The 16,723-nt window shown below is 36.5% G+C and overlaps 2 protein-coding genes across 2 annotated transcripts in view; both read left to right on the top strand.

The window, feature by feature from the left end:
• The window catches only part of LOC148304785 (putative RNA-binding protein EIF1AD), a 75,112-nt gene that overhangs the window by 9,061 nt on the left and 49,328 nt on the right, over positions 1-16,723 (top strand). The gene's annotated exons all lie outside the window — the stretch shown is intronic.
• PolG1 (DNA polymerase gamma, catalytic subunit tam) overlaps positions 1-16,723 on the top strand; it is a 36,046-nt gene that overhangs the window by 9,061 nt on the left and 10,262 nt on the right. The window contains exons 7-15 of the mRNA XM_088267736.1: positions 494-1,128; positions 2,032-2,295; positions 3,307-3,537; positions 4,304-4,476; positions 5,142-5,265; positions 7,122-7,302; positions 8,624-8,941; positions 10,663-10,843; positions 12,009-12,125. Of these exons, the coding sequence (XP_088123862.1) occupies positions 494-1,128; positions 2,032-2,295; positions 3,307-3,537; positions 4,304-4,476; positions 5,142-5,265; positions 7,122-7,302; positions 8,624-8,941; positions 10,663-10,843; positions 12,009-12,125 (2,224 nt within the window). The remainder of the gene's footprint in view (positions 1-493; positions 1,129-2,031; positions 2,296-3,306; positions 3,538-4,303; positions 4,477-5,141; positions 5,266-7,121; positions 7,303-8,623; positions 8,942-10,662; positions 10,844-12,008; positions 12,126-16,723) is intronic.

Raw genomic sequence — 16,723 nt, 5'->3', positions numbered from 1 at the left:
AAACAGAAACAGAAACAACAGAAACCCAGACCAATTAAAAATAAATATTTCTTAAATTTTAAATTGATAACTTTAGTATTATAAGAGCATCTTCTTCTTCTAACCCTTATTCGCAACCAATTTTGTATAGGGTACTGCATTTATTGATGCAATGTTATCTTGATAGTTACTTAAATGAAGGCAAGGTGATTACTCCAAGGACCAGTCCAGGGTAATATTAAATAAATATTATAGTTTAAAATCACTAGTATTTATTTTAACCCCACCCTGGGAATCAAACCGGGGACCTCCAGCACGGTAGCTAAGCACACTAAACATTACACCATGGAGGCAGACATTATAATATCTACTTACTTCATATTTTTGGTAATCTCAAAAATAATATTAAGGAAAATTTTCCTTTTTAATTTCAAATTGTTTAATGTTTGGGCCGCCTTTTATCAGTCAACGTATTTAATTGTATTTTTCAACAATCAATTATTGTTTGATTCAGGTACCGCATATTTACCTGTGAATTCAAACTGGACAGAGTACATCAATTCCTCGGATCTGACGTATGAAGATGTCAATTTAGAATGTAAGCTGCTTCTTGCCAAAAAAGCTGACAAGGCTTGCCGCTTGATGCACAACGAGGAATACAAAAAAGATCTATGGATGTGGGATCAGGACTGGTCCACACAAGAACTGAAACTGAAAAAGGAAAAAGTCATAGTCATTAAAAAATCTAAAAAGAATAATGAAAAAGCGGAAGCAGTATCTGAAAATGCGAGTATTAAGACTGATGGAGTTCTTAATATTGGCTGCGATGACTTTGTGAAGAATCCAAATGACAAGGTATTCGGTGGATTCGACTATAAAGGACAGTTTAATCTTTTTAAAATAAATGATGATTTCAAAAAGAATGACTTGAATAAGTCTAAATCGAATCACGAGACAGGGGAACAAGAGTTTCCTGATCCGCTTGAAGATAAATTTAAACACTTGTTTGACAAGGGAAGCCTTCTACCCATTAGGACGCCCTTCTTGCCCGGATATCCAGCGTGGTACCGGAAGCTCTGCACCAAGTATGGTAAAAACGGCGAAATCAGCTGGGTGCATGGGCCTCATCACATTAGCACCAGCATGCAGGTATTAGACTGCAAATGGTTTTACTGAAAAAAGGTTTAATTTATAAACCTCCTCAGACCTAAAGGTGGAGACTGACGGGAGCATTTCGTCGTAACATCGCTCGCGGCGAGCATCCGAAACTATGAATGGAGCGCTCGGCTTGCTGTACTGACTGCCTGAATGCTCGCATCGTAACGTGTTACGTTACGACGAAATGCTGTGGTCAGTCTCCACCATAAAAGGGGAATTCGAAACCCCGCTAAAGCAACATTTCACTTGATGATTTGATAACTATTCTAGCAAATATGCAATTTTTAAAATAATCTTTACAATAATGCTCAGGAATGCTTTACTTTGTATTTTTTGCTTTCAAAAAAATCAAATTAACTCATTGTTTGCAGGAAACGCTTAAAAGCATTTTTTACATACTGTTGGTAGAGAGCGAGAGACGCTTATGAGGATTCTATTTACTTGCTTTTGGTAGAGCGCGAGAGACACCAAAAGATATTGAACAGATAGGAATTGGGTTCGCAGTTACTTGTGATGAGTATACTGAGGGTCGGACGGCAGACTGTCTGAGTATAATTAGGGTCTGGGTTGATGAACAAAACTGCCCAACAACAATGTCTTAATACATTGTTTGCGGGAAACGCTTTTACATACTTTTGGTAGAGCGCGAGAGACACCAAAAAATATTTAACGGATTAGAATTGGGTTTGCGGTTGCTTGTGATTAGTAAACGACCCTAATTAGTATGCTAATTAGGGTTATTGATGAAAAAATTGCCCGACAACAATGCATTAATACAACCAAGGCCATGTATCTTTGCTCATCCAAATATTACAAAAACATTATTTTTCATGTGTTCCATATGTGGTCGCTATTGTTCGGGTTTATAATGCGAATATTTTATGATTTTTTCAGATTACCCCGAAACTTATGTCGCTATCTTGGGAAGGATATCCGCTTCATTTCATCAAAGGACAGGGCTGGGGCTTCCTAGTCCCTTACAGGAAAGACAGGCCTTCTGAGGATGAAGCGATGGTCAGTGGTAGTGAAGATGACAACGGCAACAATGTCCCGTTTGAAGCTCTTGTGGAAAGGTGTCCCGTAGTGGATCCAAAACATCTCGCTGCAAACTCAACACAGAGTGAAGCGGTATTGAAAACGCTCTGGAAAGATGTGGAAGTGAGTTATATTGTCATTTTGTTAAATTGTCATTTTGTTAAATTCTCGTTGTGTCAAATTTTCATTTTGTTAATTTGTGTTTTGTTAATTTGTCATTTTGTTAAATTGTCATTTTGATCAATCAACTCTTCAAAACTAAATAATCAGGCCGCTTTGCCGCACGCAGGCCTAGGCAGAGAATAGACCACCACACCAATCTGTCATTGCAAACATTCTTCGCCTCTTCCACATTCATGCTTCTCCTCACACATACCCACAACAAACTGTTTGCTAAACCAATCCTTTTAAAACATATACATTTAAAAATTACACTCGCATAACACAAGAAAGCACTTCCCCGTAAATCACCCAAATCACAATTAACACACTTTATGGTAACTTACATAGAACTACAAGATCTGGAACACAAGAAAACATCAAGCAAAATCAATTCATACCTCTTTTGGTCGAAATAATTTATTTTTATTATTATTATGCCATGAAGTTATACAGTGAGCTCCCATATCCATAAAGTAATTAAATAACGAAACTAAGATAATGAAAGTGGATAGATCTGAAATAGATTGCATCATTCGACCATGTCGTATTTATTGTATGTCATAATTTTCTTGCATATAGTCCGCCTCCGTAGTGTAATGGTCAGCACGCTCTGCTACCGTTCTGTAGGTCCCGGGTTTGATTCCCAAGGGGGGTGAAATAAATATAAGTGATTTTTTCACTGTTATATTTATTCAATATTACCCTGGACTGATACCTGAAGCGGAGGGCTGATCACCTTTCCTTCATGCGTAAACGATCAAGATTACACTGCGTTTATATGACGCAGTGCCCTATGCACCATTGGGGTGCGGATAAGGGTTTTATTATTATCATTATTATATAGTTTTTTGAATAAGTATTGTCAAATGTGTATTTATTAATAAGTATTGAAAACTCTGTGAGATGACATTGTTTTAATTTGTAATTATGAGTATGATGAAAAATGAATAAATAAATCAATTTTATTTCTAGTCTCAGATCTCAAAACGCGACTATTACTCGAAAAAAAATAAGGACAAAACTGGCGGGATGTACACAGGAACCGGCGTGTGGAGCGGTGTGACTCTCGGTGGAACCTGCTTCTTCATGAGGCTACCGCACAAGGACGGCGCCAGCAGCAACGTGGGGAATCCCCTGGCCAAAGACTTCATCAACAAGTTCAGCGAGAATGTGCTGGCCGGGGAGGGAACAGATGCTGAAAAGGTGGCGTCTTTTTCCATTTGTACGCATTTAAGACTCGAGCATAAGACGACTGCAGATATCTCACAAATCAAAAAAAACCAAATCACACAAACCCTTATCCGCACCCCAATGGTGCATAGGGCACTGCATCGTACAAACGCAGTGTTATCTTGATCGTTTACACATGAAGGAAAGGTGATCAGCCCTCCTCTTCAGGTACCAGTCCAGGGTAATATGGAATAAATATCAGAGTGAAAAAATCACTTATATTTAATTGACCCCCCTGGGAATCGAACCCGAGACCTCCAGAACCGTAGCCGAGCGTGCTGACCACTACGGAGGCGGACCACATTACACTACGGAGGCGGACAAATACTGGTTCACAAATAAGGATTACCTCCAATTATAGTTGTTTTTCAATTTTTTGACATCTCATCAAAGATGAAGAAGCATATGGAAGTCTTTTCCTCTCACCAATAGATGGCTCTAGTGAAGTTCTAGTGATCTAAGAACAATGTTTCAAAATTGTTTCATATATCGCTCACTCCTTTGATGCTTAAGGATGGGAAGGGTATTTTTACCTTTCCGGTCTCATTTCAAAGTCAGAAAATAAGGCTTTATTTGATGTTTTTTATGTGAATATTATGTACCTATCTTTTTGTTAAGGTCTAAACTAAATGTGTACAATTATCAAATCCCGTCGCCAGTGGTCCAAAAAACACCCGTCCGAAATGTGACAATCCAGTTTTTCAAAAAATTCTGACAATATTTATTGATTTTTTTTAAGGTGCTAACGGCTGCCCGAATGCTCTCTTACTGGCGCAACAACCGAGACCGAATAAGGCATCAGAAAGTGGTCTGGCTAGATAGTAAAGACCTTCCCCCTAAACTGAGAGATATGGATCAGAGATATGGTGCTATTTTACCCCAGGTGGTAGTGTGTGGCACACTTACTAGAAGGTAAAGTAAACCTTACAAAAAATATGTTGCTGTTGATTATAGAACACCTCTTTTGGTCAAAAGATCTTTGACAACCTTCTTCCATTATGCATAGTCATTGAACATTAAAACTCAGTATTTAAGAACTATTCATGAATGGATAATTTCATATCTGAAATAGATCGTATCATGTCATATTTGATTGTTTTAACATTTTTTTTAATTACAATTTTATAAATAAATATTTGTAAAATGTGCCCCTGGTACGGGAAAACTCAGTGAGGACGTTATTTTAATTGATAATTTTTAATTATATAAATGTATTTATAAATATGTATATAATTGACACAAATAAATAAAATGAAATATTCGCCACTTCCCAGCAGGTGTAGCCAAAGAGAATAGAACGCCACACCACTCAGTCTTTGTAAACATTCTTCGCCTCTTTCACATTCATAAATCTCCTCATACATACCCGCTGATTATTCCGACTCCTGACCCTGACCGATTTCAAGCATTTGACATACCCGATCGTGCCAAGTCTTACTCGGTCTTTCTCTTATTCTTTTTCCAATTACATTCGCCTCATAAATTTGTATTACCGTTCTTTCCTCACTTATACGTTGCACATGTCCAAACCAATTCAACACACAATAGAATACATATATTTTTATTATTTTATTTAGAGCCATGGAGCCTACCTGGATGACTGCTAGTAATACCCACAAGGAGAGAATTGGATCGGAATTGAGAGCGATGATTCAATGTCCTCCCGGTTACAGCTTTGTAGGAGCTGATGTGGATTCACAGGTTAGCATTTTACAAACAACAACAAAAATAACTTATTAACCATCACACCGCTTCCCCAGGTCCAGTGAAAGAGAATAAAATGCCACACTACTTCCTCATTCAGCATCTCCTTATACATATCGCACACTCCTTTCAATAACGTCATATATCAAAAATGGTCAATTTTCAGTTGTGCATGTTTTCGGAATGCCCAGAAAATGTACTATATCCCAACAAAAGCAGCATATTTTAAACTCAATATTTACTCGCTACCGGGCAGAAAGTTTTATTTTTACATTTTGAAGAAAAGGTATTGTTTAATTATTTTTTTAAATATACTAAGTATTTTTCAATTGGAGAAAAAACCTTCAGGTTTTACTTAAAAAGATCTGTTGCACAGTAAAAAGTTCAATATGTGGCTTGATATTTATTTTTAATACATTTTATTATATTCTTAAACTTTAAACACTATCTCCTGAAAAATCAAGTTTTTTTTTAAATATGACGTTGTTGGAAGGAGTGAGCGATATGCCGACAGATTGTCAGCAGCGGATGTTCTATACAGCGGGAACCTGATGCCTTGCAAAAAAGGCAATCTTGATGGCGACTCTCGGGAGGCATGCTCAGTACATGGCCTAGCCAACTGAATCGCCTTTTCTTAGCGACAGTTGTCACCATGGGTTGCTGTGTTCTTTGCCAAATTCCTCATTCCTTACACAGTCAATAAATAATAACAGCAATTTATGAAATCATTCCAAAAAATAATATTTTATTTTTTTATATGAATATTTCAAAAAAAAAAGTCTTAAAAAAAGTAAGCCTTGTATCAAAAAAATGTTTATTATTTATTAAAGTCCATCATTTGGGAATTTATTTCTTAACCCTTTCCACTCTGACCATTTTTTCTCATAACTGATCAGCTACTCTGATCAAAAAAATGTGACGTTTTCCTACCATTAAAATAAATATTTTGGTTCCCTAATTTGGGACACTCTGTCTGGCATTACGTATGACTATGTTAATTAAGATTAACTGTATTTATCTGAAATATTATTTGGCAGAATATACTTGGGTGATAGAGAAATCAGTGATTAAAATTATACCTGCGCCGGGCCAGACATTGTGGCTCACAGAGCTGCCTACTAGAATCATATGGGTCAGAATGTCTGGCCTACAGAGTGGCGAGAGTTAAAATTTCTAATAACGCCTCGGCAGGTAGATGTGTGGCTGTGATGGCTGCCATTTCGTAACAAATATTGTATGTACAGTGAAACCTCTATCCATCGTTCCTCGAATAATGGTTTTCCCGGATGTGTCGTTTATTTCTTCTACCCCAAATTAATTTCATACAAAAATAGATCGCATCGATCGTTTTTATCCACTGTTTTACCGCATTCATCGTTTGAATTATGCTACATATTTTATATAATTTGTCTGATTTTTTTGTACATTCTTTTTAATTTTCTCAATTTGTTACATTCGACGACAATATTTCAACGTATGGAACAGACTATTGAAATCTTCTGTGATGGATACAGCAGAAGAGGTCTGAAGATCTTTGGGTTCTGTTCAACTTTGTATTTTTTTTTAATAAATATATTTATTAACATCTAAAACTTGTAATCTTAAAATTTTCACCTACTATGTAATGGTTATGCAGATTGGGAGGACGGTATCTTTACTCGATCGTATGTCCTTGTGTATTGACTTCTTTATCCCGCATTCATTGTTTTCCCGCATTCATAGTTTATTTCAATAGGTCCCTTTGAAAACGATAGAAAGAGGTTTCACTGTATATTTTATGCTCATTTTATTGTGATTATTGGTGTTTTACGATATGATTATTGATGTTTTACGATATGATTATTTATTCACAGGAGTTGTGGATAGCTGCTATACTCGGAGACTCCCAGTTTGGTTTGCACGGGGCTACGCCCTTCGGTTGGATGACATTGGCGGGTTCTAAAGCAGATGGCACCGATATGCACAGTCACACTGCCAAAGCTGCCCAAATCACCAGGGACCATGCCAAAGTAATCAATTACGCCAGAATCTATGGTGAGATGCTTAATTTTTCATTTTTAACTAACTCACTAACTAACCATCATGCCCCTTCTCCGCAGGGGTAGGCAGAGAGAATAGAACGGCACACCACTCTGTCTTTGCAAACATTCTTCGCCTCTTCCACGTTCATGCATCTCCTCATACATACCCGCCGATAATTACGACTCCTAACCTGACCTTTTTGTTATCTAACAATTCCTCTGAGATAAGCATTATCGATAAAATTAATAAAGGTGTGTTGAGATGGTATGGACATGTGGTACGAATGAGTGAGGAAAGAACGGAAAAACAAATTTATGAGGCAAATGTACTTGGAAAAAGGAGCAGAGGAAGACTGAGAAAAACTTGGCACGATCAGGTATGCCAAATACTTGAAAGCGGTCAGGTTAGGAGTCGAAATAATCAGCGGGTATGTATGAGGAGATGCATGAACGTGGAAGAGGTGAAGAGTGTTTGCAAAGACAGAGTGGTGTGGCGTTCTATTCTCTCTGCCTACCCCTGCGGAGAAGCGGCGTAATGGTTAGTTGGTTAGTTAGCTAACAATTCTTCTTCTTTTCTCTTGTGTTACACGGACTCTTGATACAAGAGTCTGTTCTTAGAGGATCTCTATTGTTTTACTCTTCTTTATTCATTCATTCAATTCACATACCCAAAACATCTCCCGACGCCTTTCTTAATTTTAAGGATAATGCTTATCTCTTGCATTCTTCCCTTATAAAATACAAATTTAAACAAGAGAAATATGTGAGATCGAAGATGATGTTAGGTGGGGAAGCCAACTTAGTAGACAATAGTTAGCGCATGTGAGGAGAACGGAATCATCCAGACTCCCCCATATTGCACTACGCGGCCAACCCTAAAGTAGACGACTCCAGGTCAGACCCCCAAAGAGATGACAGCTGAGAATTGACATCGTAGGAGGCTAATCTCTCTTAAAAATAGGCCACAAGGCCTAAATCATGAATGAGAAGATGAAGAAAAAAAAAATGCTTTATAAGTTTTTATTTCTTGAATCAATAATCTTTTTTTATTTTTTATTTAAAAAAAAACCATATCCGCTCCCTAGGTGGAGCATATGGAGTCCACAAACTGTCTCGAGGCTTTTCTGTCGGCTTGTCATGGCCAAGCCAACTGAATCGCCTTTTCTTGACGACAGTTGTGACCAAGATTTGCTGCTTCCTACGCCTTAACTCTTCATTCCTCACAAAGTCAAACCACCGCACGCCTTAAATTCTCCGCAGACACCTATTTTCAAAGCTTAGTACACGGCTGCTGTATCAATTATCTTAATTTTTATAAAAAAAAATATTTGTAGGTGCTGGCCAAAACTTTTCGGAAAGACTTCTGAAACAATTCAACCCGGCCATGTCGGATTTGGACGCCAAAACCAAGGCGCAAAAGATGTTCAGCACGACGAAGGGTCGACGTTACTACCGCCTCAAGTCTGAGTACATCGAACGGGTCTTTGGGAGCAGCGACTACACCCCCGCGGAGGATGAGAGAACGCTCTTGGGCTACCACGCCACCAGAGTAGCCAAGAGCAACGGGAAAACGGTGGATGACATGTTCGAGAAGCCGAAATGGATCGGCGGCACCGAATCGGACATGTTCAATCGGCTGGAAGAAATAGCAGGTAAATATGTTATTTAGGGTTATAATATACTATTTTTTGACATCTCATCAAAGATGAAGAAGAATATGGAAGTCTGGGCATTTACAGGGCTGACGACCGTCATAGGCTGGTTTAAGTGAAATAAGTTAAATCACTTTACACACGTGTAACATTCACCAATTCTACCCATTATTGACAACCACACTACTCAAATTCTTGGAATTTCTATATATATGAACCAATTTAGAAACCTTGTTCTTGAATCACTAAAACTTCACTAGAGACACCTATTGGCGAGATGGAAAGAAGCTTTTTACTAAGCAGAAACTCTTATATTATATTATATTATATTAGTATTTGGACACACTCAAAATGTTATAATATACTAATTAATTTATAATTTAAAACAGTCTAAGGGATATCTTTAACCAACATCCTTCTGACATGTGTTTGTCAAGACCTTGCTTTGATGTAATTAACGATCAAGATGACACTGCTTCATTATGATTCAGTAACCTATGCGCCATTTGGTGCAGGTAATGGTCAGAAGAAAATGTAATTTAAAAATTCAAATGCAAGTAGAAAAGGATTGAAATTTACTGATACAATTAAGATTTTTTTATTTTACTTTTATGCATAATTTCAAATTACATATTTTTATAATGCGCTCTCACTGAGCTTTCCCGTGCCGAGGACACATTTTTCAATATTAATTTATAAACTATACTTATGTCTGCCTCCGTAGCGTAATGGTCAGCCTGCTCGGCTACCGTTCTGGAGGTCCCGGGTTCGATTCCCAGGGGGGGTTAAATAAATATAAGTGATCTTTTCACTTTAAGATTTATTCGATACTACCCTGGACTGGTACCTGAAGCGGAGGGCTGATCACCTTTCCTTCATGTGTAAATGATCAAGATAACACTGCGTTTATATGACACAGTGCCCTATGCACCATTGGGGTGCGGATAAGGGTTTATTATTCATTTATAAACTTATATGAAACGAAATTGTTAAAGACATACAATTAAATTTGAAATGGCCGAATGATGCGGTCTATTTCAGATCGACCCACTTCCATTATCAATTTATGAATAGCTCTTTTATATTTAGTTTACATTTTTAATGACCTTATGGAAGCAGGTTGTACAACTTTGGGCATAATAATCAAAGTTCCTTTATTTTTTGACATCTCATCAAAGATGAAGAAGAATATGGAAGTCTGGGCATTTACGGGGCTTACGACCGTCATAGGCTGGTTTAAGTGATCACTTTACACACGTGTAACATTCACCAATTCTACCCATTATTAACAACCACACTACTCAAATTCTTGGAAGTTCTATATATATGAACCAATTTAGAAACTTTGTTCTTGAATCACTAGAACTTCACTAGAGACATCTATTGGTGAGATGTAAAGAAGCTTTTTTATTAAGCAGAAACTCTTATATTAGTATGTGAGATCCGAATCCTGTTCGAAGTTCCTTTGACCAAAAGAAGTATGCGTTTTTGTTTGGTACGTTCTTGTATTTCGGATCTTGTAGTTCGATGTATGTTACCATTAAATGTGTTAGTGGTGTTTTGTGTAATTCGCTGGGAGGTGTTTTCTTGCGATATATGAGAGTAATTCCTTAATGTATATGTAAGGATTGTTTTTATAACATTATGATTGACGTGATCTTTTTTATCATGCTCTACGGTCATGTCTATCTTTGGTCACTCTGACGATGATATAATTTTAGGCTCCGACACTCCCAGAACGCCATTCCTCAACTGCCAACTCACCAGAGCTCTGATGGCCGATGGAGAGTTGCGAAAGCGCCATCTCCCGACTGCCGTCAATTGGGTTGTCCAGTCAGGCGCTGTGGACTTTCTGCATCTTATGCTGGTGAACATGGCCTGGCTGACCGGATCCAAGGCTAGGTTGGTATCAGTGGTCAACTCAAACAAGGGTTGGGTCCTATAAACCGAGACCTTTCCCATAGTCTGTCCTCTGTTGTGTCTGAGGAACGTGATCACCACAATGATAACTCAAGACCGTGATAAGGTTCTCCAGGCAATCTCTTCTCTCCTTTTGAGATAACCGACATCAGAAAATCCATCAAAAAGGTTATTTACACATTGTTTACAGGGAACGCTTAAAAGCATCTTAAACACAGTGTTTATAGAGAGCGGGAGACGCTTAAAAGCATTCTATTTGCTTACTTTTGGTAGAGGGTGATAGAACATTATACAGATCAAAATTGGGTTTTACGGTTACATGTGATTAGTATACTGAGGGTTGGGCGGCAGACTGTCTGAGTCAAGTATAATAAGGGTCAGGGTTGATGAAAAAACCACCCAACAACGATGCGTTAAGAGGGTATGTTCATATGCAGAGACAACCATTCATTCATAATTAATTTACATATCCGAGTCATTTTAAATACTGACTGGATCACTCACACTTTGCATATTCAATAATAATTATATTTTAGCATTCATAAGTCACTCTCAATTCTTACATAGTCATTCATAATACCTACTGAGTCACTCGCAATTATTTCTTGATTCCCTCTGGGTCATTCATGATTCCTGATAAGTCACTCTCAATTATCGCATTATCACTCATAATTCCTTCTGATCAGAAAAAACACCTCCACGTTTTATGTATCACCTGTCACTTCATGACTCCCCAGTATGCAGATTTTGTATGGAGGATAACGAAACGCCAATCCACATTCTCTACAATTGTGACGCACTCGCTCACAAACGAAGTAACATCCTTGGAGGACCTCTACTAGACTCTGAGAAGGTGAAGCTCCTACCACCAAGACAGGTCGTGAGTTACATGACTCATGTAGGTCTTGGCAGTGAGCTGTAATACAGAGGGAGGTCACAATAAACCTAATATGGTCGCAGTAACATAAGGAATGCAAGATCCCTTGACCCCAAAAAAAAATATGTATCACCTGCCTGAAAGATTGTTTCCAGCCAAATTTTTATGGCAATTTTTGGGACCTAAAATTAAAAGTAATAATAGGATGGGGTCGAAAATTAATATTGATATGCATTACCTAATATTTTGTTTAATTTCCCGTTTTTTTAGGTTCTGCCTCAGTTTCCACGATGAAGTGAGGTATATGGTGGAAGAGAAATATAGGTATGAGACGGCACTTGCCCTGCATATCACTAATCTCTTCACCAGGGCGTTTTGTTCAACAAGGTAATGTATATTGTACCAATTAACATTTTTAACTAAAGAATAAATTATTTTGTCCATTTTAATTATTAGTTTTCCTCTATATTGTAGTTGTCAACCTATTGTTCACGGCATTGTTTGTTAAAGAAGTGAAATTTTACGCGGGCAATTTTAGATCCCATCGAAAGAATGATAATGGGAAATAAATTACTTATTTACTTATAACCCTTATCAGCACCCAATGGTGCATAGGGCACTGCATCGAATGGACGCAGTGTTATCTTGATCATTACTTACACGATGGCGAGGTGATCACTCTTGCGCTTCAGGAACCAATCCATTGTAATATTAAATAAATATTACAGTGTAAAATCACTAATATTTATTTTCACCCCCCCTGGGAATCGAACCCGGGACCTCCAGCACGGTAGCTAATCACGCTGACCATTAAACCACAGGGGCAAATGGGGAATAAATAATCGATAATATTTTTTAGTATTAAAGTGATTTACCTGCTACACAGCAAAGCTTACATGACAAGAAATTTGACGTTTAAGATTTGTTTTTTGTAAATAAAGTTGAAGGTAACTGAAATGCACAAAAATGTGCACACTTTCGCAACATAAGATTTGTGAAACTAACAAATATGTGCACACCGTAAACAATGTGTAAATTCACTTAGCTTCAAATATAATACTTGGAATTTACTGATAGATACCTATTTTTAAGAGAAAAAATTAGCAACCTAGTGATGATAGGGTGGTGATGTACTTTTCATTTTTACTTTCCCTATCCTTACTGTCCTACCTGCTGACAAGCCTCTAAAATAGGGGGCTTTGCGGGTTATCCTTTTAAAAAATTTAAAAATTAAAACATTTGGAACCAATACGTAGCTAAATTACGGTCATAATTTCTAAAATGAGAAAGCTAAACGCATTTCAACTATGAAATTCTGTATTAATTGTTATTATTATTTTATGTTGATTGTTTTGCTTTGTAAATAAAAATAATATTTGACACTGGCAGAAACATCCTTCCACTGGGTGACTGCCAAATAAATGATTTTTTATTATTTTTAAATTGGATTATTTTCGGAGATGAAATTTAACTTGGCTAAGTGTTAAAAAAGAAACCTTGTAATAAATGCAATAAAAACTTACCTCACATACTAATATAAGAGTTTCTGCTTAGTAAAAAGCTTCTTTACATCTCACCAATAGATGTCTCTAGTGAAGTTCTAGTGATTCAAGAACAAGGTTTCCAAATTGGTTCGTATATATATATAGAACTTCCAAAAATTTGAGTGATGTGGTTGTCAATAATGGGTAGAATTGGTGAATGTTACACGTGTGTAAAGTGATCACTTAAACCGGCCTATGACGGTCGTCAGCCCTGTAAATGCCCAGACTTCCATATTTTTCTTCATCTTTGAAGAGATGTCAAAAATAATATGAACAATAAAAACTTGTTACAAAGGGGTATAAAGTGATCGCTTACGCCAGCCAAATGCCTGATCGTAACGCACTAGGATGTTCAGACTTCCATCTTTTTTCGTATGTAAACGATAAATGTTATAAATTATCTATTATTTATGGCGCGGGTGTTTAAAAATTATCGAACACATTTTATTATTGAATTCTTTATGTTATTATTGTTTAAATCGCGGTATTTCTTTCATCACTTTTATATAATTTATTTGTTTATGTCCGCCTCCGTAGTGTAATGGTCAGCACGCTCGGCTACCGTTCTGGAGGTCCCGGGTTCGATTCCCAAGGGGGGTAAAATAAATATTAGTGATTTTTTCACTGTAATATTTATTCAAAATTACCATGGACTGGTACCTGAAGCGGAGGGCTGATCACCTTTCCTTCATGTATAAACGATCAAGATAACATTGCTTTTATATGACACAGTGCCCTATGTACCATTGGGGTGCGGATAAGGGTTTTATTATTATTATATATTTGTTTATTAAAATTTACATGTACATGACAGCATTACAGAAGTATTCATTTGCTAGATCCACACAAAGTATTTTGTACTAATCTTTATGTTTCTGTGGTTAACTACAATTAACTTGTTTAGTGGATATCTTTTAATTTTGTGTTTTATAAATGTCGCTGTTTTCAACCCAAATAAATAAAAATAAAAATTACAGCGAATTTCAATGTTCATACATACATTCATATACGATGATTGAAGAAAACAACTTGTTTTTTACCACTTGAGTTTTATTATAGACTACATGTTTCAGAAGTTAAACTTCCATCATTCAGGTCTGTATAATAACTATAATAACTAACTTATTTATAGAACAATTTTATATTTTATATTTTAGTTATTATACAGACCTGAATGATGGAAGTTTAACTTCTGAAACATGTAGTCTTTAATAAAACTCAAGTGGTAAAAAACAAGTGTTTTCTATAATCATCATAACATGTCTTACCACGAAGTTAATGCCGAAACAATAAATAAAATACATTCATATATATTTTTTTTAAATGCACAAAAGAAAAAACTGTTTTTTTTTAAAGAAAGCATACAAAAAATAATAAAATGATGAAAACAAATAAAAATCACAAGACAATAACAAAATCACCCTAAATCTAGTAGTGCTGAGATGAAACAGATCCACCTCTCTTGGCAGGCTGTTCAGCAGACCAATCATCCTCCCCACAGGTATTAAAGATGGTAAATCAATTCTGCACTCAGAAAGAACAAATGGTCTGTGTTGCCTGGCTCTAATATAGTTCTCCTGTACATATAACTCAATGCGCTCCAATGTTAGGATTATAAACTAATTTATTTATAAACTTTATAAAACAAAACAACTTTGTTTTAAACCACTTTTTTAATGGTACATTTTTCTCCAACCGTTTCGACAAGAACCTTGTCATCATCATGGTTAATCATGTACTATCACAAAGTATCTTAGAAAAATATTCATGAAAAAATCATTTATGTATAGATTATTTTTTGACATCTCATCAAAGATGAAGAAGAATATGGAAGTCTGGGCATTTACGGGGCTTACAACCGTCATAGGCTGGTTTGAGTGATCACTTTACACACGTGTAACATTACACGTGTGTAAAGTGATCACTCAAACCAGCCTATGACGGTCGTAAGCCCCGTAAATGCCCAGACTTCCATATTCTTCTTCATCTTTGATGAGATGTCAAAAAATAATATGAAAATAACTCCTGTAATTGGAGATAATCCAGATTTTGTGAACAAGTATTTGGACACACTCAAAATGTTGTATGTATAGATTTGGCGTTTAATTTTTAAAACTCCATTTTAATTTATATATTGAATGTCAAATTTATTTATTTATTAAATTTTAATATAATTTTACTTCTTATAATGTCTATTGTATTCTTGCCAGTGCCCTTTACTATGACCTAAATTATATTGTTTACCCACACACAGGCCATGCCTTTGTGGGATCATTTTTTGTATTTATATTATTATATTTTTCTACTTATTTGTATATGTATTTATATTATGTTGTGAAATGTAAAAGAATTTAAAAAAGGGATAAACAAAATCAGACGCTGGTTTATTAGAGTCTACTTCATTGTATTTTGTTGTTAATACAATTTCATTAATTTTTTCATTCGAACCCTTATCCGCACCCCAATGGTGCATAGGGCACTGCATCATATAAACGCAGTGTTATCTTGATCGTTAACACACAAAGGAAAGGTGATCAGCCCTCCGCTTCAGGTACCAGTCCAAGGTAATATTGAATAAATATTAGAGTGAAAAAATCATTTATATTTATTAGACCCCCCTATGGGAATCGAACCCGGGTCCTCCAGAATGGTAGCCGAGCGTGCTGACCATTATACTACGGAGGCGGACAACTTTGCATTTAACTTTGTCATAAAGTAAAAGCTAGAGATGGTGGGCTTTATTTTTGTAATAAATTATGTACAAATAATTTAAATAAATACAATTTAGTAGACTCTAAAAAAAACAGTGTTGGATTTTGTCATTTCATATATAAATTATAAACTAACCCGTTAAAAAGCTTGAATGCCATAATTGGCAAGCATTTCTAGCATAGTAACCCCAAAGTCTTGGTAGCCAAAGGGTTAAGACTTGTGATATTTCGAAATATTCCTTTATTTCGCTCGACACCCGTTATTTCCTGTGGCCCATTTCCCGGAACTAAAAATGTCATTCAAGTATGTAGCATTCCCAGCAGCACACTAAAGCGGAAGTGTCCATTTTGTCCACTTTACTGTCGCCTCGCGCCACTGTGCGCCAGCCAGGTCCCTTAGGAATCTTCACGGCTTATTCTCGCAGTTTCTGCAGGCGAGTCGCACTGTGGGTCGTTTCTCCGCAGGGGTAGGCAGAGAGAGTAGAACGCCACACCAAACCGTCTTTGCGAACAATCCTCGCCTCTTACACATCCACGCGTCTCCTCATACATACCCTAGGTTTTTTATAATTTAAAAAAAAAAAAAGGTCCCTGAACTCACTTCATGTCAAGCTTTTTACTACAATGAATTATATTCAAATATAATTGAAATAAAATTTAAAGCAACTTTTTCTATTATTTGACATGATTTTTTTTTAAATGACGTAAGCATAAACATTGTGTCTTCGAA

The sequence above is a fragment of the Brachycentrus maculatus genome, unplaced genomic scaffold (assembly GCF_059751285.1).
Source record: "Brachycentrus maculatus isolate JH-2025_06_01 unplaced genomic scaffold, ASM5975128v1 h1tg000304l, whole genome shotgun sequence".
NCBI lineage: Eukaryota > Metazoa > Arthropoda > Insecta > Trichoptera > Brachycentridae > Brachycentrus > Brachycentrus maculatus.
This window is presented reverse-complemented; position numbering and strand designations above follow the sequence as displayed.